A 24040-nucleotide genomic window follows, 5' to 3' on the forward strand; every position below is an offset into this window, starting at 1 on the left:
TTCTCTCATCATGACGCCTGAGGCCAATAACAAACTCTGAGCCTGCTGGCGAGGCCGCACCCCTTCCTACCTGCTGGCAGGCGAGTACTGTAAGGGCAAAGGTCACGGCTTACATCATTTCCCAAGCGCTAAAGTTTATCTCCCCGTCACCAAACCCTGTGTTTGAGGCTCGTGTGCAGTGTCTGTTTACCTGCTGCGTTCACCTTTCCCCTAGAAAGCTCGAGGCCGGTGCTCTGGGAGGGTGGGTACAAGGAATGCGACTCTTTGCCCCCAAGTGCTCGAATACCGCCCACTTTACCTGTGCAACTGAGTATTAGAACTAATAAACAGTGGAGCGGCCCGAGGCACTGCCGCAGTAACGAATTGCGACACTGAAGAAAGATGCGAGGACATTTCTTGAACCTCTGATGTGTGGAAACAATGGCCTCTGCCCTGTCCTACATTTCAGCTTGAAAGGCTTCAGAGAACCTGAATTTGTGATCTTCCGAGTACGGGGGCAGTAAAAAATAAAGCAGTAACATTACCGCATTACTGCTGCTCTTGTCCACGACCAAAGTGAAAACCAAATATAAGTCCTGGTGAAAAGGTTCAAATGGACTCGTCACTGCAGATGGCCGTGACTAGATGGATGACGTGGGGCCTGGTTGGATTGTTGCAGTCCACTCTCTTCCTCACTCAGGACGCAACCCACCGAGAAAATGCTAGGATGGCAAGCCAATCAGTCCCAGAGCAGGACATTGCTTAATTTGAGCGCGGGGGAGGGGGGGGGGGGGCACCAAATCAAGGGGAAAACACACAGATCGGGAAGAGAGACAATTAGAAAGATGGCACCCCGTCACAAAAGGAGAAAGCAGGGACCTGCCAGAGTGAGATAATAGAGCAGGGAGTGTCTGGCAGTGGAGTACCAGGCAGGAGGTGGATTTAAGACAGGCGCGCAACACCCATTGGGCTCACCGGGCTTCAGCCCCCCCACCGTCGCTTGTGTCAGCCCAGGATGACACAGTTTCGCGGGCTGGCGACGTCTAATGCAGCCGCACCGGAGTACTTAACAGGTCTTTCAATCAGGTTACAAAGGCACTAGGCTAATGTCCTTCCATTTCTGGTACTTTGCTGCAGTTTCAAGATATTCTTAGAGTTTCTAATTGCTCAAATGGGGGTATTTCTGATATTTATTTGTTTCCCTAGACTTCATTGCTTGATTTCGTTCAGGAGAAACGGTCACTCATAATCGTTGACGGTCACTCATATTTACACTTAATTTATGAAAATGTCGCACATAGCAACCTGAAGCCTTGGCAGTTATGTACCCTGCAGCAGCGCTTCAGAACTGCTGGGGATATTTTAAGGCCCATTTAGACCATTGGGTTTCAGATAGGTGGATAGTTTTTTTATGGATTTCCTTGCCTTTGTCCACTCACAAAGTGTCACTTAAATTGTCACACTTAATTCAATGCATTACTTTCTAGTAAAGCGCTCTAGCAGCAAAGCAAGACTTCCTGTATGGGTCATATTTGTATTATTAATATATTTTCAATGTTAAAAAGGGTGATAGAAATGACTGTTTTTTAAAATGGACGTGTCCAGGAGGCAGCAGTACCCCAGCAGGGGTGCATACATGGGTGCTAGAACACCCCAGGGAGAAATCGGCCCCCTCTCACGAGGTGCAGATTGGAGCTGTGCTTCTGTAGAACCGCAGACACTTTAAACATGCCAGTTTCACAGTGGAATTCCCTGTTAAATCAGTTTTCATTGATTTAAGGCTGAAAAGGAATGCTTACGAGTAAAATAAAGTGCCGCAATAATGCCGCTAAATTTCCATTTTTGTGCCGCTAAATTTGCAAATCTATGCCGCAATATCCTGGGGGGTCTGATTAGCCACCACTAAGGAGTCCAGTGGGAGTTGGCCCTTGATGTAGGTAGGGTCCACGGGCGCAGGCCGGTACTTCCTCTCAATTCTTGGGTTCACCACCCGTGCTTTAGTGGGCTCTTTAAAAATGTCACTTGCATGTTTGAGCACACCTTTGAGCATAGGCAAAGTTTTGATAGACCTTTCTGATGTGGAGAATGTATCAAAAAGAAAGTCTTCTTCCACGGGGTCAGCGTGCATATCTACGTCATGGTTATGTGCCGCCCTCTCAATCAGCGCATTGAACGCAGCAGTATCTTCAGTAGGCGAAGGCTTGATAGCATATGAAAGAGTATCAGGGGTGGTGTGTGGGTCAGCAGGGTCCACGGTGTCAGCCCACGGCTGGAACTCATCTTGATCAGTATCAATGGGATAGTTAAACTGGTCCTCATTGTCCCCTCCTTTCACATCCTCAGTGATATTTGTGGGAGAGTAGGCATAGTCCTGACCATATGATTGCATAGGCTCAAAAAGTATAGGAGAGGTGGTAGAGTCTCTCTTTTTCTTTAGCGGTATCCTATAATGTTCCATAGGCGCTTCAGGCCTGATCTTACGCTTGTAAACGGTGAGTCGACCTGATTCGGAGTCGATGTATAATTTCGACTGGTTGTCGTGGGACGGTGGCTGGAACACAACGTCTTCCGTCCGAGGCTGAGTGGATGCAGCAACTGACGTCGACTTGGTAGATCTGGTAGCCTGTGCATGTTGAACACTTTTAGGCCGTGCTGTCGGGGGTAGTCTGAACTTTATCGGCGCCGTACGCATCGGCGACGGACTGACTGCCTTCGATGGAGGCTGTGTCTTCGATTCGACCGACTTAGACGGTTAAGTGCGTTTGAGGCCTTGCGTCGATTCGAGCTGTTGTTGCGCTGCAGGAACGCCCTTGTGCTTCGACGCGGTAGGGTCTTTCGATCAGACATTTGGCTTCGGGTCGAAGGCCTTGACCAACAGCGGCTTCTTCAACTTCGGATCGATGGTCTTCTGGGCTTCGAGTCCTTCGGAAGAGCCTCCATCTTTGGAGTCGTAAGTCGACGGGAGCGTGACGTGCTTCACTGTATACACAGGCGTAGTCGATCCGATCTTTGGTTCGACGCCCCCTTTCGACCCCGAGGGGTCGATCGCCCATTTCGACTTGGAAGGTTCCGAAGTCGTCGAGCCGATGGTTGTTTTAACCAGTGTCGGTTTCGATTTCGTGTGTCTTTTTCTTTCGGTTTCGATTTCTCCACTGAGCGTGGGCGATCGACCATAGGGCTCTTTGGAAATGCTCTTAGTCGGGCCTTGAAGCGGGACTAGAGAACGGTGTTCAAGATCTTGGCTAAGGCCTTCTGGCGATGCCTCGACCTGAGCCACGGAAGAGTCTTTATGGGGCCCCGCTACTGCGGTTAGGCCTAGCTCCTCGCTGGAGTAGTCGTCGACGGCTCCGATAGGTTGTACGTCGTCTCCTACCTCGACGATGTCTTCATCATGGACGTAAAGTTCTTTCCCTTCCTCGTTGTAGGTGGAGTTCGGCTCCGACGCAGGATCGGAGTGCTCCGGATCCTCTTCTTGTACATGTTCTTTGTCGTCACCACCGAAGAAGTTCTCTGGGTCTGGTGCCGATTCTCGCGCCGACTGTCGTGCGGCGCGTCGAAGACAGAGAGTTTACTTCGACCTGAACTTTTAACAGGCCATGTAGCTGGCCTCGTCGTGGTCCGGTGAGAGACATTTGTTGCACACCGGGTGCACGTCGATGTGGGGATATTTTGAGTTGCAGACGGGGCAGCGCTTGAACGGACTCCGTTCCATCGTCGATCGTCGAGGGGCCCTTGGTGTCGAAAGGCAAAAAGTCTTCCGAAGTCTAGTTCAAAGAACTGGAAAGGTAAAAGGCACCGAACGAAAGACAATACCGACGCCCCTAAGACCTTTTGGCCTCGAAAAAGAATAACTAATATATATTCCGAACGGGAGTTAAAAAGTACATCCGAACCCAATGGCGGAAAAAAACAATCTGAGCATGGAGGGGATGCCCATGCGCACTGTAGTCCAGGGGAGGAGCCACCTATCTTGTGATACTTCGAAGACTCTTCCAGGACAACAATGTGCAATCATCCGGACCCAACACTAGGCGGCGATCTATGCATAGATATAAATTCAGCAGCCCACATGCCTCGAACATATTAGCATATGTGACTTTACATAACCATATCACAATCCACTCACTCGTTCATAGACAGAAACCACTTCCTCTCGCAAGTACCAATCATTTCTAACCCCGAAGCACCTCACATATACTGCGAACTACAACAGGAAAAGATGTCCAATTTCTGCTGCTGTGATGTTGCGGACTAGGATCTCTCAGAAAGACAGTTGAAATACATGCTGCAGCCCTGAGGGACCCTCTTCAATACTCAGGCCCTAGGTTCCAGATGTACCACTTACTAGAGACTTGCAAGGGTACTAAAGTGTGTACCAATTGTGTTACATTAAGACCATTTTACCTTTTTTTAGACCACTGGCACTGGGGCATGGTTAGCAGGGACCGAGTGCACATCAGTCAAAGAAAACCAGTACCAGTGGCAAAAAGTGGGGGTGACTATGACAAAAAAGGGTACTTTCCTAAACCAGGCGAATGAGATATCTAGGTAGTTTGTGCCTGAATATTATTAGGGGGAAGGATTGAAGACTTACTCTTCAAGTTGCATACCACAAAGAGCAGCCTATGTTCAATCAACTGGAATGGTTATTGTACAGGGTAGAAGCCAATGAATGTTTATTAGCAACTGGTGATTTTAATATTCAATTAGATCAAAGTTCTTTTTATCCCAAAACCCTCATTTTGGAAGATGCAGTATGGGATATTCTGAAGTACGCTGAGCCGCCATTCACAGCCAAAAATGTGGCAAATGGTCGCCAAGTAATTAATGACAATTAATGAATGATGGCATGCAATGGGCAAATACAAAAGCAGATCAACCCGTTAAACCCCATTACAAGATTATAAATCATAAAAGTCATACAGTTTATATAACGCTAAATACTAAACACTGGCGCAAGGTGATAAACTTTCAGATAGGGTCAAAGGTGGGTAATGATATTATGTTAGGTTACAGAGGCTTGTAGAACACATGGCTACCCAGAGATGGACTTCCCAGCTCTAACACGAATCAAGAGAATAAAATGCTTTGCTTTAAGGGAAGAGGTGTGTCTTCAGTTGCTTCCTAACATTTGATGTTGGATCTGAGGTGACTAGGCAGGGAGTTCCAGAGCTTAGGCACAAGGAAACCTAGATATCTACTTCCGCATCTCGCTCTTTTAATTCTGTGACTGGCCAGGACGGAGCGATTGTTAGATCTTAGGTCGCTCGCATTGCTGTATGGTATGTAAATGAGGATGTGGGGGCCATGTGCATATTTTACCTTGTGTGCAATGCATAAATCCTAAATTCAATGTTTTATCTCACTGGCAGCCAAGGAACGCTTGTTTGAACCGGCAGGCAGACTGTTTTTGGTAGACCCAGCAATATTGGGGCTGCAGGATTTTGGATAACTTGGAGCTTTCGAATCACATAGGTAGGGCTGCCTAAATAGAGAGAATTACCAAAGTCCAAACGGGGAAGTACAAGACCTTGAATAACTTCTCTCACAGTATTCAGGGGAGCCATTTAATAGTCTTTCTGAGGGTTCTCAGGAGATCGAAACATGTCCCTGTCACTTTATTTGCCGGGGGGGGGGGGGGGCGGCGTCATGGTAAGATCTTTATCCATTAGTGCCCCCCAATTCTTTACTTCAGTTTTGAGAGACAGGCGATCACCCGAGCACAAAGGCCAACGAATGTGATCCCACATTGTTGGATTGTTTCCGACAACCATAATCTCGTTTCTCTCGCCATTCAATTTCAGACAGCTACATGTCATCCTGTCGTTCAACTTCTCCAGGCAGGTGGACAGAGTCCCCGATGTTAAGCTGGTATTGGGTGATAGAGAGTCAACGAATTGAGTGTTGTCAGGATACAACGCCAGGGTAAATCCTGATGTACAGATATTGTCTGCTAAAGGGCGAACATAGACATTAAAAAGTGATCAGAATGTATTAATTGGGATTATGGCAGATATAGGTTATGGTTTATAAATGGCTGGCTAGGAAAAACACATCTCCCCCTTTGGTTCTAAATAACCAAAAGTACACAAAGAGCTATGACTGCAGAGAATAAATGTATTTTCCATGCAATGGTCGATAATAAGAACAAATTAAAATATATTATGATCAAGAATCTTCTGATATCAAGGATAGGCTGAAGATATCCTAAGAACGGTTCAGTGAAGTTGGTGATAAGCTAAAACTTAAGAGGTGATAACACCAGACATAAAAGAGTGCTGATAATATTGTAACTCAAAGAACAGACTACAAGGAACTTATGTGTAAAAAGAAGGTACCAAAATAAGGATCGAAAGAAAGTTTGGCAGGTAATGACCAGGGGAATTAATGGTCTAGCAAGCAAACCCCTACCCACTGAATGGTTTAATCATTTTACATCATCATACAAAAATGAAGAATTCTGTAAGGTAAAACCTGTTGTAGGTTGTTAGAGGACATTGAAAATGCCACAGATTTGCAAGTTATCACACAAAATAAAGTACTGGAGGCTGTGAAGGCATAGATCAACAAAACAGGCCAGGATTAGATGTTACCTCCACTAGACATTTTAAAGTCTGCACGAACTATAAAGACTCCCTTAATTAGAATAGTGAATTCAATACTAATGTTTAACAAGGTGTTGGATTTGTGGTGAAGCAGTTATTACATCAATTCACAACAAAACAGACTGCAAAAAAATGGTTACTTACCTACACATCTCCCTTGTCGACACCCTGGCCAAGATCTACTGGAAATTAATTCTTATGCAGCTAATGAAACTGATATTGGAAAAACATAAGATCTTGCATTTATAAGTGGGATTTACTAAAGGAATGTCACTTTGGAACAGGTTTTTCACCCGAAGGGGATATTAATGAAATAAGTGCTGCTTGGGAATGGTACTGCATACGCCTTTTTCGTTGGTTTGAAGACATAATTTGATGGGAGAGAGAAAGGTTGTGGGCTGCATTACTGGTAATGGGTACACAAATATATTCGCTGAATGCATGTATCCAGGTAACTTTGTATCAGTATGATATTAAAAAAAATGGGATATAACTGAAACGGTCAACATCACCACCATTGGTTAGATAAGGCCATTGCCGTCATCAAAATTGTTTAATTTAAAAATTTGCAGTGTAATTGGTGAACTTCATAAATGGCACACAATGCACCCTGGTTAGTTTACACTACTGTTCCATCACTATTTGCAGACCTCTTGTTCCGAACAAAAAAGGGACTACAAATTCTGCTCTCTAAGTTAAGTGCGTATGTCAAAGAAAAAGATTGGTTGTTAAATTGGGCAAAAACAAACTGATGGCTGTAAATGCAAAATAGTAAATTATCGCACAAATAAGATCTTAAAATAACGGGCTGGAACAGGATCGATGATCCTTTTGTAATGATATGATTATTTGGGTCTCAGAATTAATAAAGTAATTTGTCCACAAAACAGAGAACCCTTCAAAACACTTGCACAGAATCAGACTGATGATTGTTTAATAGCAAACGGACTGAAAGAGGATAGGCCTAACAACTGAATAAGGCATAGGAAAGGAATGAAATACAGTATGGGGGAGAATATACAGGGCGCAGAAATGAGCGCTTAATTATTAAACCACTACTGGTTAACTTATTGAGAAACTTCCATAAATCCAGTTAATAGGAAGTGGGAATTAAAGGTCTGGGGGCGCGAGATGGCACAAGTGCTTTTAGAATTTGGATATAATTGTGTAAAAACAAGGCTCTTCTATATTTTAAGTAGATCTGTAATGATGTGGTAAGATTCCCTACAGCAGGTGCACATCAATGGCTCAGATATGTGAAGCATAACGTTTTTGCCCTGGATTTGGCCCAGTAGTATTGGTTTTTGTTCAACACTGTAAAGGTCGGCACTCTTGTCAGAAAAAAAATCGATATCAAGTGGATAGAGAAACGAAGCAAGATGGAAAATAAGGAAGCAAAATCTGCTTAGCAACATAACCATAAAACATAATTAAGGAGAGAATACTAATTTGACTGGAAGTTTATATAGCTTAAAGTGTAGGTGAAATTCTAACTGGGGATTTTACCGGTTAGACAATGATACATGTATTGCAGAAATTAGGATAACGATTGCTCGTTGCTCTTTATTTCTGTACCTCAAGCATAATGACTACAAATGAAGTCTCCTTTGCATAAGGATCACATTTATGACATAGACTGCCTTATGTATTTGAAAGCAGAATATGTTTTGCTCCTGCTTTGGTATAGTAAGGAATATGCTACTTACCAGTATGCATCTGTTCTTGGCATGTAGAGCTGCAGAGTTGTACACTTAGCAATAGATCGTCACCTGGTGTTGGGCTCAGATGATTGCAGGTTGTTGTTGTCTTCTTGGAAGAAGTCTTTGTAGTCACGAGATGTGGGGACTCCTCCCTTGGACAATACTGCACATGGTCATCGACTCCATCCTCAGATTGTTTTTCGCCATAATGGGAAATGATGGAGTTAGTAGAAGTAAAGAGAAAGGGATGTCCATGCGTGTGCATCTAAGTAAGATGAGTACTGGAACGGATACAAGTCCCGGGGAGGCGGGAGGGCGTGTACAACTCTGCAGCTCTACATGCCAAGAACAGATGCATACTGGTAAGTAGCATATTCCGTTTGAGGCATATGAGCTGCAGATTGTACACTTAGCAACGATTGTGCAGAAGTGTCTCCCCTAGCGGTGGTCGCTTGTATCCGTTGCAGCATACTGAAATAGTGTTTTAAGGACAGCTTGGCCTACTGCAGCTTGGCTTGCACGTCAACACAATAGTGTTTAGTGAAGGTGTGTATGGTAGACCATGTTGCTGCCTTACATATGTCCTCTAGTGGTATGTTTCCTAAGAAAGCCATAGAGGCTCCTAGTTTGCGAGTGGAGTGCGCTCTAGGAGGAACCGTTAGTGTACGTTTAGCTTTTTGATAGCATATTTGAATAACTTTACAATCCATCTGGCAATTCCTCCTTTAGATATGGGATTGCCTTTGTGTGAGGAAGAGAAAGATACAAATAGTTGTTTTGTCTTTCTGAAGGATTTAGTTCTGTCTGTGTAGTATAAAAGAGCTCTTCTAACATCTAAGGTGTGTAAAGCCCTTTCCGCAACAGAGTCTGGTTTTTGAAAAAACACTGGTAACTCTACTGATTGGTTAATGTGAAAAGGAGTACTCACTTTTGGCAGGAATTTTGGACTAGGTCTAAGAACCACTTTGTTAGGGTGTATCTGAAAAAAATGGTTCTTCTATTGTGAATGCTTGTATTGCACTAACTCTTCTGAGAGAGGTGATGGCAACAAGGAAGGCAGTCTTCCATGTTAGGAATTGCAGTTCACACTTGTGTAAAAGCTCAAAAGGGGGACCCATAATTCTTGTAAGGACCACGTTTAGGTTCCATACTGGTGCAGGTGGTAACCTAGGTGGGATTATTCGTTTTAATCCTTCCATAAATGCTTTTATCGCAGGTACTCTAAAGAGAGATAGATGCTGTCTATTTTGTAAATAGGCTGCAATTGCTGCTAGATGCAGTCGTATGGAAGAATAAGCCAAGTTGGACCTTTGTAGGTGTAGAAGGTAGCAAATAATATTTTGGATGGAAACATCCAATGGATCAATGTGATTGTTGTTACAGTATATTGCAAATCTTTTCCACTTAGCAGCATAACATGCTCTAGTGGTGGGTCTTCTAGCTTCTTTAATTATATTCATACAGTCTGGTGGTAAGTTGAAGTAGCCAACCTCTAAGACCTCAGGAGCCAGATCGCCAAATTCAGTTGGATTGGTTCTGGGTGCCTTATTTCTCCATGGTCCTGTGTTAACAGGGATGGCGTGAGCCGTAATATCTGATGTGGAACCAGTGAGAGATCTAGTAGCGTGGTGGACCACGGCTGACGTGCCCATGTGGGGCCCACTAGTATTAGTTTGAGAGTCTGTTGTCTGAGCTTGCGTACTACTAGTGGAATGAGTGGGAGAGGCGGAAAAGCGTACGCAAATCTGCCTGACCAGTTCATCCATATTGCATTCCCCTCCTACCGTGGGTGTGGAAACCTGGCGGTGAAGGTTGGGCATTTTGCGTTTTCGTGGGTGGCAAACAGATCTATTTGTGGCTGCCCCACCTCTTGAAAAATGGTTGGAGAACCTGTGGGTGCAACTCCCATTCGTGAATCTGTTGTGATTGACGACTCAACAGGTCTGCTATCGGATTGTGAATTCCTGGAAGGTGTTCTACAGTCAGGTGTATGTTTTGAGGGATGGCCCATCTCCAAATGTTCTGTGCAAGCTGGGACAGTTGCTGAGAGTGTGTCCCCCCTGTTTTTGTATACAATACATAGCTGTCATATTGTCCGTCCGGATTAGAACAGCTTTGTTTTGTACTTGTAAAGTCTTGAGTGCTAGGAAAATCGCTAGCAGCTCTAGATGGTTGATGTGGAACAGTTTTTGTTGGCTGTTCCATTGGCCTTGAGTGGTATAGTGCAGGAGATGGGCTCCCCATCCTGTGAGGGATGCATCTGTTGTGAGCACTATTTGTGGAACAGGGTCTAGGAACGGCCGTCCCTTTGTCAAGATTTTGGTGTTCCACCATTGCAGAGAGCGATATGTATGGCTGTCCACCAACACCAGGTCTGTGAGCTGACCGTGAGCCTGATTCCACTGTTGTGCTAGACATTCTTGTAGTGGGCGCATTTGCAGTCTTGCATGAGGGACTATGAAGACGCAAGATGCCATCATGCCTATTAGTTTCATGAACACTCTGGCTTGAAGAGAGTTCTGGCATTGAAAAAGGGAGACTAAGCTCTGAATGCTTTGAATCCTGGCTTGACTCGGATACGCTAGAGCTGCCGATGTGTCTATGGTAGCTCCTAAATATTGGTGAACGTGCGAAGGCTCTAGGTGCGACTTGGTGTAGTTTATTGTAAACCCTAAGTCGTGTAATGTTTGTATTGTTTGTTTTGTGTGTTGTACACACTGGTTGAACGATCTTGCTTTTACGAGCCAGTCGTCGAGGTAAGGGAAGACATGTATTTGTTGTCTTCTGAGATGTACTGCTACTACTGCTAAGCACTTTGTAAACACTTGTGGTGCTGTTGTGACCCCGAATGGAAGGACTTTGAACTGATAGTGTTGTCCTTGTATGACAAATCTTAGATACTTCCTGTGCGCAGGATGTATAGGAACATGAAAATAGGCGTCCTTTAGGTCTAGTGTTGTACGAAAGTCTCCCTGTTCTAGTAATGGGAGTACTTGTTGTAAAGTGATCATGTGAAAATGATCCGACTGTATTTAGTGATTTAGGGGCCTGAGGTCGAGAATCAGTCTTAATGTCCCGTCCTTTTTGGGTATTAGGAAATACAGGGAGTCGACTCCTGTTCCTTGTTCTTGTAAGGGTACCACTTGAATAGCATCTTTTTCTAGAAGATCTAGAACTTCCTGTTGAAGCAAAGTTATGTGTTCTGTGGACATTGGACGCTACCTGGGTGGTATGTTTGGGGGGGTTGCTGTGAGTTCTAGGCAGTAACCATGTTGGATAATTTGTCTTACCCACCGGTCTGTTGTGATGGAATTCCAGACAGGTAGGAACTGTGATAGCCTGCCCCCCACAGGAGTGGAATGCTGTAGGGGAGGCAGAGGGAAGTCACTGTTTGGGAGTGGAGGAGGAGCGGTTGTTGTTATTACCTCTACCTCTTCCCTTGTTATTGTTGCCTCTGTACCCTCCTCTAAAGTAGCCTTTATTAGAGGGGGTTTGTGTATGTGTTTTAAAAGATGTGTTATCTGCGCCGGTCTGCTTGGAGCCTCCTCTATAAGAGAAGCGACGAAAAGAACTTCTAGTCTGGGTGGATTGTAATGCACCCATAGACTTAGCAGTGTCCTTTTTCATCTTCTCTAGAGTGTTATCTACTTCTGGCCCGAACAACTGGTTCTGATTGAAGGACTGGTTTAGGATGGTAGTTTTTACTTCTGGTTTGAAACCTGAAATGCGCAACCATGCATGAAGTCTAAGGATAACACTAGTGTTAACTGCTCTAGATGCTGTGTCAGCTACATCTAGTGCGCATTTAATTGAGGCATTAGATATTAATTTGCCTTCTTGTAAAAGCTCTGCTGCCTGATCTTTGTATTGATCTGGTAGGTGTTCCATTAATTTTTCTAGTTGGTCGTAGTGAGCCCTGTTGTAGCGTGAGAGTAAGGCTTGTGTGTTTGCTATGCGCCATATGTTTGTTGCTTGTGCAGCAATCCGTTTCCCTGACGCATCAATAATCTTTGATTCTTTGTCAGGCGGGGGGGTGTCACCAGAAGTCTGGGAATTGGCTCTTTTACGTGCGTTTGACACTACCAAAGAGTCTAATGGCATATGTCCCTTAATGTAGACTGGATCAGCTGGTGCTGGTCTATACTTTTTCTCTATTCTGGGATTTAGTACCCTACACCTTACTGGATCTTTAAAAATCTCTGGAGCATGTTTAATGACCCCTTTGATCATAGGTAATATGTGAGTAGACCTTTGTGACTGTTCAAAAGTGTCTAATAAGAAATCCTCCTCAATGGCATCAGAGTGCATTGGAACTCCATGGTAAAGTGCAGCTCTGTTTAGTAGATGATTGAACCCAATACTATCCTCTGGAGGGGAAGGTTTTGTTGGGTAGTACTGAGGATCAGGGATGTCTGGTGCATTATTTGGTTGAAAAATATATGCATCATCCTCTTTGGGATATTCTGGATTTACATCTTCATCCTCATCGAATAGTTTTCTTACCTGTCGGTGTAGTTTTGCAGCTTGAAGATCTTTCTGGATTCACTATGCTGTGCATTATTCCGCGGTCTTGTGGTTGGGTCCGGATTCGTAGTCTTTTCTTTGTTTTTTTTTTTGTTTTTTGTAGCCCCGGTGGGCGTCGGCGTCACACCTCCTGGGTGTATTTCCGGTGACGTCGGCATGCTTCCTGCGGAAGCTCCCACTCTTGGGCGCCATCTTCGGGTTCTTTTTTTCCGTGTTTCTTTCGTTTCCGAAGTAATGGCAATGTTCTATTTAGGTGATATTTTACCGCTTTATACTCTTAAAGTCCTTTCTCTTTTAATCACCTCTTCTCTCTCCAGCCTCATCTTTCTGGCGGAGGTGGGTGGGTTCGCTAGTGAATCCAGAAAGATCTTCAAGCTGCAAAACTACACCGCAGGTAAGAAAACTATTCGTTTTGCAGCGTGAATCTTTCTGGATTCACTATGCTGTGGATAGATTTTGTAGCGGTTTCTCATCTCTGTGGCGGCTGGGTGGAAGATGAGCGTTGGTTATTGAATATGTGCTGGAGCACCTTTTGTCCGACTTGTGCTTCCTTGTTCATCTGTATGTCCACACAGTAGTGCTTCGTGAACGTGTGCACCGAAGCCCATGTTGCCGCCAGGCATATGTCCTCTATGGGTGTGTTAGCCAGGAAGGCTATTGTAGCACCCTTTTTCCTAGTGGAGTGGGCACGTGTCCCCTCTGCTAGCTCTTGTCCTGCATGTTTGTGGCAGAGTTGAATTGTCTGTGCGATCCACCGTGCAATAGTCTTTTTGGTTACTGCCTTTCCCATGAAACTGTTTGCGAATGACACGAAGAACTGTTTTGATTTCCTGTGTCCCTTCGTCCTCTCAATGTAGTGCATGACTGCCCTTCTGGCGTCCAGGGTGTGCAGAGCCCGCTCTGCGCTATTTGTTGGTTTTTGGAAAAAACTCGGTATCTGTATAGACTGGTTCATGTGGAATTTGGATACCACCTTCGGCATGAAGTGTGGGTCAGTCCTCATCACAACCCTATCATTGTGTATTTGTATGTAGGGTTCTTGTAGCGTCAGCGCCTGAAGCTCGCTTACTCTGCGTAAGGACGTTATTGCAACCAGGAAAGCTGTTTTCATAGTTAGCATCTTTAGGGAGGCCCTGTGTTAGAACTATGTTTAAGTTCCATGCAGGTGGCGGCACCCGCTTGGGTGGTGCGATCCTTTTCGCTCCTTCTAGGAATCTTTTCACCACCTGTGATGTGAAGAAACTCCTGCACGTTTCTCCCCTTGTGTAGGCGACTATCGCTGCCAAGTGAACTCTTAACGAGGATGAGCTAAGGTTCTTTTCCAGCAAGTGTGTCAGGTACTTTAGCACTGTGGAATCCTTCTTCATTTTATTGTGAAGTCTTTCTTTCCTGCACCACATTGTGAATCTTTTCTGTTTTGCAACGTAGCACTTCCGAGTGCTGGGCCTCCGTGCCTCCCGAAGGACCCTCAGGGTGCTTTCTGGTAATCTCAAATGTGCAAACTCTATGTCCTCAGGAGCCACGCTACTAGGCTCAGGCTCTCTGATTCTGGGTGTAGCACCTCTCCGTTCTGCATGGAGAGTAGGTCTTTCCTCCTGCCGAATCTGTGGGGTGTACACTGTGTCATCTCCATGATCTGCGAGTACCATGTCTGCCTGGCCCACTGTGGCGCGACCAGTATCAGGGTCATGTTGCTCGCTCTGCACTTGCTCAGCACTCTGTGCATCAGTGGTATCGGGGGAAAGGCGTAAGCAAATGTCCCGGACCAATCTATCCATAGGGCATCCCCCAGTGACCCCTCCTCGGGCTGTCTGGATGCGAATTTTTGGCATTTTGCATTCCGGCGTGTGGCAAACAGGTCCACTGATGGTGTTCCCCATCTGTCGAACAGCCACCTTGTCTCCTGAGCATTGAGCTCCCACTCGTGGGATGCAGATGTCTGTCTGCTGAGCCAATCTGCCTGTACGTTGTCCTTCCCTGGTAGGTGTATGGCTAGCAGGTCTATTTTGAGAGGGATGGCCCATCTCCATATCTCCTGCGCCAGCGTTGAGAGCGGGGCCGACTGTGTGCCCCCCTGCTTGTTGATGTAGAACATCGCGGTGGTGTTGTCTGTCTGTAGCAGCACCTTGTGTTTGTACAGTCTTGTTTGGAAAGCTTTCAGTGCAAGGAAGATTGTCTTCAATTCTAGGTAATTGATGTGCCTTGTCGCATCTGTTGGCGTCCACAGTCCCCTCACCTTGAGCTCCTCCATGTGAGCGCCCCATCCCTTCAGGGATGCGTCTGTGGTGATGGTCACTGTTGGCGTTGGGGGTGTTAGAGGCTTTCCCCTTGTTATGTTCTCCATGGTCCACCATGTCATCTCCTTCTGCACTGCGTGCGTCACAACCACTAGATCCTCCCAACTGCCTGTAGCTTGTGACCAGTGTTCCTGTAGCCATTCCTGAATGGGTCTCATGTGGAGACGTACATTGGGTACCAGGTGGATGCATGATGCCATCATCCCCATGATCTTGCTCGCAGTCCTCACTGTCCGAGCTTGTCCCTTCCGGTAGAGGCGAGTTTCCTTCACCAGCGCCCTCGCCCTCTTCTCGCTGGGGAACACCTTGCCCTGTAAGGTGTTGATCTGTGCTCCCAGGAAGATCTTCACTTGTTCCGGCTCCATTGACGATTTCTTACAATGGATGGAGAACCCCAGGCTTATGAGCGTGCTCGTCACTGTATGTGCGTGCTGCTTGCATTTCTGGTATGAATTTGCTTTCACCAACCAGTCGTCGAGGTAAGGGTATACGTGTATTCCTTGCCTTCGTAGGTGCGCTGCGACTGCAACGAGGCACTTTGTGAAGACCCTTGGTGCTGATTTTAGCCCGAAGGCTAGTGTCGTGAACTGGTAGTGGCTTTCTCCGATGGTGAACCTGAGCATATGCTTGTGCTTTCTGTTCATTGGGATGTGCAGGTAGGCGTCTTTGAGGTCTATTGTGACCATGAAGTCCCCGATCTGCAATTGCGGGAGCACCTCTTGCAGGGAGGTCATTTTGAATTTTTGCGTTCTTATGAATTTGTTCAGGAACCTTAGGTCCAGAATGGGTCTCATTGTCTCGTCTACCTTTGGCACCAGGAAGTACGTTGAGTATATTCCTGTGTTTCTTTCCTTGAAGGGTACCCGTTCTATGGCCTGCTTCCGCAGGAGTTCCTTTGCCACTTCCTGAAGACACTCTAGCTGTTTGCTTGCTAGTTGTTTTCTCCTTGGTTTTCTGCTTATTGGCCTCCCCTCCAACTCTATGCAGTAACCGAATTGGATGATGTTGAGGATCCATTTGTCTGATGTGATTTTTCTCCATTCCTGGAGGTAAAATCTTAACCTTCCTCCCACTGGTGTTATGTGGTCGTAGATGTCTAGCTTGTCTTGATCCCTCTGTATGTGCTGCCCCCTGGGATCCTTTCTGTGTGAGGGCACACAGAGTTTTTTTAAGTCACTTAGAGGCGGCTGTTGTCCCCCTCTTCTATTCTGGCCACGTCCATTTCCTCTCCCTCGAAAGGACTGGCCTCTTTGTTGGTATTGCCAGGACTGCTTCTGCTGACCCTGCTGGGCCTGCGAGTCTGTCTGGTGCGTTTGTTGGAAAGCCTGGTGTGATGTACCTGGCTGGTTTCCACCTCTCCCGCCAGGCCTCCGTGACGGGGTGCCCCTTTTGTTGCCTCTGAACTGCAATGCTCCCATGGACCTTGCTGTTTCGTTATCTTTCTTCAGTTGGCTGATCTTCTCATCCACTGTTGTTCCGAAAAGCGTGTCGCCGTTGAACGGTGTGTTCAGAGTGCTGTGTTGCACCTCTTGTTTGAAACCTGAGATCCTTAGCCATGCGTGTCTTCTTTCAGTGACACCTATCATCATGAGCCTGCTGGAGGTGTCTGCTCCATCCAGGGCCGTCTTAAGGCAAGAATTTGCTGCGTTCTTCCCTTCTTCAACCAGTTTTTCGGCCTTCTGCCTGGCATCCTGGGGCAGGTCCTTCACCAACTGCCCCAGCTCCTCCATGATCTGGTACATGTGTCTGTTTATCAGGGCGTTGGAGTTCGCCATGCGCCAGTGGGTCGCGGCATTCCGTTCGATCCTTCTGCCCACCAGATCCATCCTTTTGCTCTCCTTATCCGGTGGTGGTCCAGAGGTAGTGGGTACGTTAGCCCTCTTCCTTGCTGCGGCCGTGATAATGGAGTCTGCGGAGACCATCCCCTGAATGTAGGATGGGTCTTTTGAGGAATGTTTGTATTTTTTCTCTGTTCTGGGAGTTACTGCCTTGCATGTTGCGGGCTCCCTGAATGCTTCCTTCCCCTGGGCCAAGACGCTGTCGAGCATTGGCAGGTACTGACTCCTAGTTTGTGTTGGGAGCAATGTCTCCAGAAGGAAGTCTGCTTTCTGCTTCTCTTCATCGAGCTTCAGCTTGAATGCCGCTGCGGCAGACCTTATCACCGAATTGTAGGCCCCGATGTCGTCCGGCGGCGAGGGCCTCGAGGGGTACGTGTCGACCGCCTCCTCCGGGCTGTCGGTCTCGACATCCATGTAATCCACCTCCTGTAGGTCAGAGGGGGCCGACTCTGCGTCCGTCCTGCTGTCCTCTTCCTCCCCAAAGTTGTAGCTATCGTAGGGATTCTCGTACTCTTCCTGGTCGTCGACCACCTCGACCTCCGGGTCTTGTTCTTGTTCTTCGGTGACCTCGTCTTCCTCCTCGACCACCTCCACCACCGGTGGCTTGGTCTTGTGAGGGATCGTGAAAGCTTTCATCTTTGCGTCGAATTCTTTCTTCCGCTGCACGATGTTTTCCATTTCGGCTTCAAGGCGCCTTCTCTTTTTCTCCATCTCGGCCGCGTGTTCCGCGTCGGATGGTTCAGCCGCTCTTTTCGGCGGCTGGCTCGGCGTCGTGCTTTTCGGTGCCGAAGTTTGAGACGTGGAACCGGATTTTGGGTCTCTTGTCGGTGTCGGTAGTTTAGGGTCCTTGTCCCTCGCCGTCAATCGATCCTTTTCGGGGACGATTTTCGACGACTTCTGCTGTTCAACAGCTCTCGGCGCCGGGGACTCCTTCTCAGAGGATCCGCTGGGCCTGTGAGTACTCGCGGATGCCTGGTGCTTTGGCGTCGGCGCTTTCGAGGCCTTGCCCTCGTTTTTTCGAGACTCAGAGTCTCTCGGGTTCTTGGGGGCCGGAAAGAGTCTCCTACCTTATCAGAAGTCTTCGTGTAATCGGTCTCTACGACCGTGTAGCTGTCGTCTTCGGCGGCAGCGTTGTCCTCTTCCTCGGAAGACATCCCCAGGTCGTGGAGGGACGGAGTCGGGGCCTTCCCCTGCAGGGTGGCGTGCGCTACCCTCTGTCTCTCTCTCACACGAAGGGTCTTCGGGGTGAAGGCGGAGCAGGCGTTGCAGTCCTCGCTTTCGTGATTCACCGGTAGACAAAAGTTGCATACCGGGTGCTGGTCCTTCTGCGCGTACTTGTGGTGGCAGTTACGGCAGAACTTGAACAGCGTGTTGTCCATCATCGCGCGCTCAGGGCCTCCCTGGTCGCGTGTTCGTCGCCGGTCGTCGAGGAACACGATGAATTCGCCTCTTCCTTTGCTGACTCCTCGTCGATGAAGGTCCCTGGAGTCTTCTGATGACCTTCCTTGGTGATTTCTGTCTTTTCTTCTCTTCTTTCTCCAAAAATGTCTGGAGCCCAAACGGGAACGATCCAGACCCGACCGCGGAAAAAAAGAATCTGAAGATGGCGCCCAAGAGTGGGAGCTTCCGCAGGAAGCATGCCGACGTCACCGGAAATACACCCAGGAGGTGTGACGCCGACGCCCACCGGGGCTACAAAAAAACAAAAAAAACAAAGAAAAGACTACGAATCCGGACCCAACCACAAGACCGCGGAATAATGCACAGCAAAGTGAATCCAGAAAGATTCACGCTGCAAAACTAAAGGATATGTATGTGGCTCTGGTACATCATCCCCTCCACCTAAGTCATACTCTTTGTCAGTGTGGTGTGATGTTGCAGGAGATTGAGCTGGAGAAGTTATAGGCTCAATATATGGAGTGATAGGAGAGGAAGAAGGTGAAGGAGAGGGAGGGTGCATTGGAGAAGTTGCACAATCCTTTTTGGCAGGAACCACAGTTGGAAGTGGTGTGTCTGCTGGTCTTTTCTTATGAGGAATTGCTTCCACATGTCCAGTTTTTGGATTAATATAGACTTTTTTCTGTTTTGGATCTGGTCTAAAGAGATCTTCCTCTTCTATAATCTTCCTCGGCGTCGATTTCTTCGGTGCCGATAGTGATTGTTTAGTGTCTTTTGCCTTAGGAGGAGTGATTGAGTCCTGTGGCAATTTCTTCGGTGCCGAAGGTGGTTTAGGCTTGTCTGTATCAGGCCTTGGAGTCTTTGGTACCTTTATTGAAGATGTTGGCATGGAGACAGGTTTTATTGGGCCTGCAGCGCCGGAATCTATCTTCCCCTCTTTATTTTTGGAACCGGATGGTTTCGGAGTCGAAGCTTTCGGGTCCGTTACGGTTCTTGGTTTCGGCACCGATGCCTGTTTAGGTTTGGGTGCCGAAGAGTCTTTGGGCGCCGAAGGGCGTGTTAGCTTCGGTGCCGAAGAGTCCTTCGGTGTTGAAGGATTTTTCGGTGCCAATGGAGGAGGTGGAATTGGCACATGGTGTTTTTTCGGTGCCGAGGCACCGGAAGGCGTAGTGTTTTTCCTCGGAGCCGAGCCGGAAGGCGGGGCGTCGGAGGATAAATTTCGGTCTCGACTGGGCCCCATGGGCGGAGTGCTGACCGATGCCTTTGGTTTGGGCAATGTTTGTTGTGCAGGGGCAGAGGTACTTACTGGTGGTCGAGATGGAATCGAATCGTCCGAGTCCTCTGCTCCCGATATGATCTGGCGAGTCTTCCTCGGCGACGAGTGGAGCCTCGTCCTCGGAGATATCTTCGAGTGGGTTGTCGTCCTCGGAGACGTCTTCTTCGATGATCTCCTCCTCAAAGATGGCCTCCGGTGCTGGCGCTGATCTCCTCATCTCGTGTCGACGGGCCCTCCGATCCCGAATGGTCTTTTTCGATCGGAAGGAGGCACAGGCTGTGCAGGTCGACTCGTCGTGTTCTGGCAATAGACAGAGGTTGCAAACCTCGTGGTGGTTGCTATGAGGGAATTTTGCTCGACATACCGGGCATCTCTTGAATGGAGTTCTGTCCATGAGGCGTAGACCGTACGGCACCGATAGGCCCAACGGCCCGCGTCGACGCACCGGGATGTAGCTGGTGATGTCGAAAAGTTTCTTCGATGTTGAAAGTTGTTTGTCCAAAGTTTCACGCTTCGAAAATGCCGAAAAGAGTCTTTTCTAGCCGGAGCGGAAAACTTTCATCCGAACCCAGTGGCGGAAAAAAACAATCTGAGGATGGAGTCGATGACCATGCGCAGTATTGTCCAAGGGAGGAGTCGCCTATCTCGTGACTACAAAGACTTCTTCCAAGAAGACAACAACCTAAAATCATCCGAGCCCAACACCAGGTGGCGATCTATTGCTAAGTGTACAATCTGCAGCTCATATGCCTCGAACACATTATTTAACTAGTAGTGATTATCAATAAGAATTGTCTAGTGATTCCTATGAAACCATTGCTATAAGTTACAAAAGGGAGCACCAGGCCACCCTATCTATTAGCAAGGGAATATTCAAAGCTACTGAAACTGGGAAGCACGCACACAACATGCACACAGCTGCACAAGCTTTAATCATACTGCCACTATCTGGAAAGAGAACCTGCCAATGCTTCCAGGAAAAGGGAGATTCATTTTCGATGGGTCACAGGCTAGAGAATAAATGTTTGCAGAGTTATAAGCACCAAAGCGGGAAGCACACGGAAAACAAAAAAAAGGACAAATGTAGGCAGGATCTATTTAGGACTAGACCTTTTAACCCATACTCAGCTCACCTTGCTTTCCTCCCGTTCTTCAGCATGCATCCAGATGGGTTTATTGTCCCCTGCAGCGACGGAGTAAAGAATGGAGATCATTAGTATTGGTCCTCACTCACCCTCAATCTTTCCATAGCCACTATGGTAGGTCTGCCTCATTTAATAGCACTCTAAAATCAGGGATCCGACTGAGGAACAGCAGTGACATGCATGCAAGTTTCTTAAATTTACACTAAGGACAACACACAACACAGTAAAGGCATTTCCTGAAGTTCCTATGGCGCTACTGTAACAGAAGCATTTCAATATCAAACATTAGAATGCAGTACCAAGGCCTACGAAGTCAATATTTTATTAGACAATGACAATGAAACAAAACCAGAATCGGTACTGTAATTTAGATAATGGGAATGTGGACATTCATTGGAAAGGGGAGGTTAATGCAGGTAGAAACTCATTTTTTTTTCATTGAAGCAGCGGGCAGAAGGGTGAACGGAGAAAAGGCTGGGAAAAGTATTTGGGTAGCAAAAGTTAGGTCACCAGCTGCCTGGGATGGGCAAAAAGCTTCAAGAATAAAAACATTTGCCTGCTAACTAACGTGGTGGGACAGCTGCAAAGCGGATACACTGGGTTGCAGGCGTTTGGGACTGTCTAGGTTGAAGAAGAGAAAATGGGTTGAAGTGAAGCTGATTTGCTACCTTTTGAGGGTAAAACTGGGGTCTCAGCATGGCCACGTACTGAAATAATACAAAACAGAAAAGGCCAATCTGGTGCACATTTCAAAAGACAGTTGTGCCCCTTCCCAACTATTTGGAAGTGATTTGAGGAGTAGAAAGCATTTATACGAGGCCAATATAAAGATAAACAGATGCATTAAAAAAAATAAAAAACTTGGCTGACAACTAGGAGTATACTGTACAAATTGCCCCAGGAACACAACAGGTATGAGTGAATTATTTGTGTGCTGCTGTGGCATTTTGGTATTACAGTAGGGGCAGCAAAAGCTTATGCATACCCTTCTGTAATATAGAACAGTCTGGCACTAAATGTGTGCTGGCATGACTACAAGTGGGCATTCCCTCATTTGCACGGTATTGTGGCCCTATGCACATGAGGGAGTATTTGCCGTTGCACATAAGCAATATTGGAGAAACGAGTGCAAAGGAAAAGATGCTGTCAGCAAGTGAACAGACTGCACCACCAGAGGCAGTGCCAGTCAGAGTGCCCCAGAAGTGTCCACTGGGAGGAGTGCACGGTGCCCCACGGATTCCACAAGTACTGCTCTGCAGGTGGGTACAGTCACACATTGCACTTGGCCTTCAGAGACATTCCTGCTCCACTTTAAAGGTACGGCCATGTCGCCTACAGTGACAGTAGAGCAGGTGGTTTCAACAGCCAGTCCATCTTTTGCTAATGTGCTGCTCACAGAACGGTTGCAAGTTAGCGCAGCACAGTAAACAGCGCATTAGAAGTGCAGAAAGAGTGCACTTGTCCTGTCTGCATCCAGCGTACACATTTTGAGGGTGTGCGGAGTGGAACTGCATGCCCTACAATACAGACCAAGGATGCGAGATGAGGGGTAAGTTCTGGGAGAGGAGATGAATGACATCTGCTTGAAAGAGATGGGGCTAAAGAGGCGGTGTGAGGCAGGCACGATGCAAAATTTCAAGGCCGGAGATGATACCCTGTAGCGTGCGAGTGAGGGAACAGGTGCAACATGATATAGGTGCACATAGATTGTGAGCAGGGATGGCCAGAAGTGGCCTTAAATCAGTGAATGTTTGAGGAATAAGATTATATAGTAGCACAAAATTTCAAGATGGGTGGATCTACTGCCTTGTGGCAGGAGTAAGGCAATGCTGATCCTAGTGTTTCTATGGTTATGCTGCAATGGTAGGGTTACAAAGGTAGAGACACTTTTTGGGGCTAAGGAGAAGGCCTGGGAAGCAGAGAAATGATGACCGGCTGCACAGTGGAAGAAGACTAAAACAATGTTTCTGGAAGGCGAGGCACAGGAATTGAAAAAGTGGACCTGCAGATACAAATGAATCTGGGAAGGAGGGGGCGTTAAGGCAGTACTAATGCACTGATTTCAGTCGCTTGAGAAGCTTTCTACCGTGTGGAAGCTACTGGGGTGAGGTTAAGAGGAATACTATGTTTTGGGGTGACTGGATTCTAATAGGTATTTCTGCATAGCACAAGGAAACAATTCACTATTCTAAAATAACATAACCTTAGAGTAAATTCTTGCGCGCTGTTCAAAACAATAGGCTATCTCTCAATTTCCAAATGCCAAGATGTGCTTATAGGAAAGATGAGATTGGGCTGCATTGAGAAAAGGCTCATGCATCACATATTAAAGATGAATAGAGCTGCTTGCTAGCTGAATGCAAGAGAGCAAAGATGAAGAGGTGCATTGGGATTTAGAGGTGAAGATGGTTGACAGCTACTGGAAGCGTTTGGGATAGCAAGCCCAATCCACTGGGCTTCGGGTGGAGATGGTCAACTACCACTAAGAGGGAGCCAGTGCAAATACAATGAAGCAAAAGCACTGAGTTCTGTGGAGGACAGATCTGAAAGTGATGGATCTCAAAGCAAGGCTGATAATGATGGCTCGGCTACAATCAAGAGAAGGGGACTGATTAAAAATGGTGGGGATGCACTTATTCAAAGGTAGAGAGGAAAGACAGTGACCTTAAAGGAAACTATGGTTGTTGAAAGGTAATGGCAATGCCTATTTACTGTTTATTCAGCCCCTGTTATTTGTGTCAGCCATGTCCATCTCCAAATTCTCAATGAAGCACCAATACTCACCATCAACAGATCCAAACTGCTTCTCGTGCGCTTGAGTGAGGATCTCCTTATACAGTGCCTCTGCATCCTTGTACTTGCCCTGCTTCAAATAGCAAGAGGCCTGGGAGAGGGAAAGATGAGGATTCACTTACAATCTTTTAAAGAAATACTACCCTGTGAAAGAACTGACTTCTCCCTCCATGTATTTAACACTATTGCATTATTTCTACGGAAACACCCCTTCCAAGATCCACCATAGACTCTGCCTTCCAAGCTCCTGGACTACCACAAGCCAGATTTCCCAACTCATCTGGGCCCATACTTCTTTTTCGCTCTATCCCCTGGGCCGTACCGATCCTCCCTGGGATCCTTGCTTACCTTCTTTAGCTTCTGATCTCTGCTTTTCCTCCTCTTCCTCTATCTTTTTTGACCAGCCTCCCAGAATCCTACAGTCTGTTCTTGAGACCCTCACCTCCACTCTCCTCAGAACACAGCCTCCTCAGTCCACACTTCAT

At 46.9% G+C, this 24040-nt stretch overlaps 1 protein-coding gene across 3 annotated transcripts in view; it reads right to left on the reverse strand.

The window, feature by feature from the left end:
- The window catches only part of KLC2 (kinesin light chain 2), a 312573-nt gene that overhangs the window by 94295 nt on the left and 194238 nt on the right, over positions 1-24040 (reverse strand). For all 3 annotated transcript variants that reach the window (XM_078660752.1, XM_078660751.1, XM_078660753.1), the window contains exons 9-10: positions 23547-23646; positions 20751-20800 (exon numbers count right to left, since the gene is read on the reverse strand). In XM_078660752.1, the coding sequence (XP_078516878.1) occupies positions 20751-20800; positions 23547-23646 (150 nt within the window). The remainder of the gene's footprint in view (positions 1-20750; positions 20801-23546; positions 23647-24040) is intronic.

Source organism: Lissotriton helveticus, chromosome 9 (assembly GCF_964261635.1).
Source record: "Lissotriton helveticus chromosome 9, aLisHel1.1, whole genome shotgun sequence".
Taxonomy (NCBI): domain Eukaryota; kingdom Metazoa; phylum Chordata; class Amphibia; order Caudata; family Salamandridae; genus Lissotriton; species Lissotriton helveticus.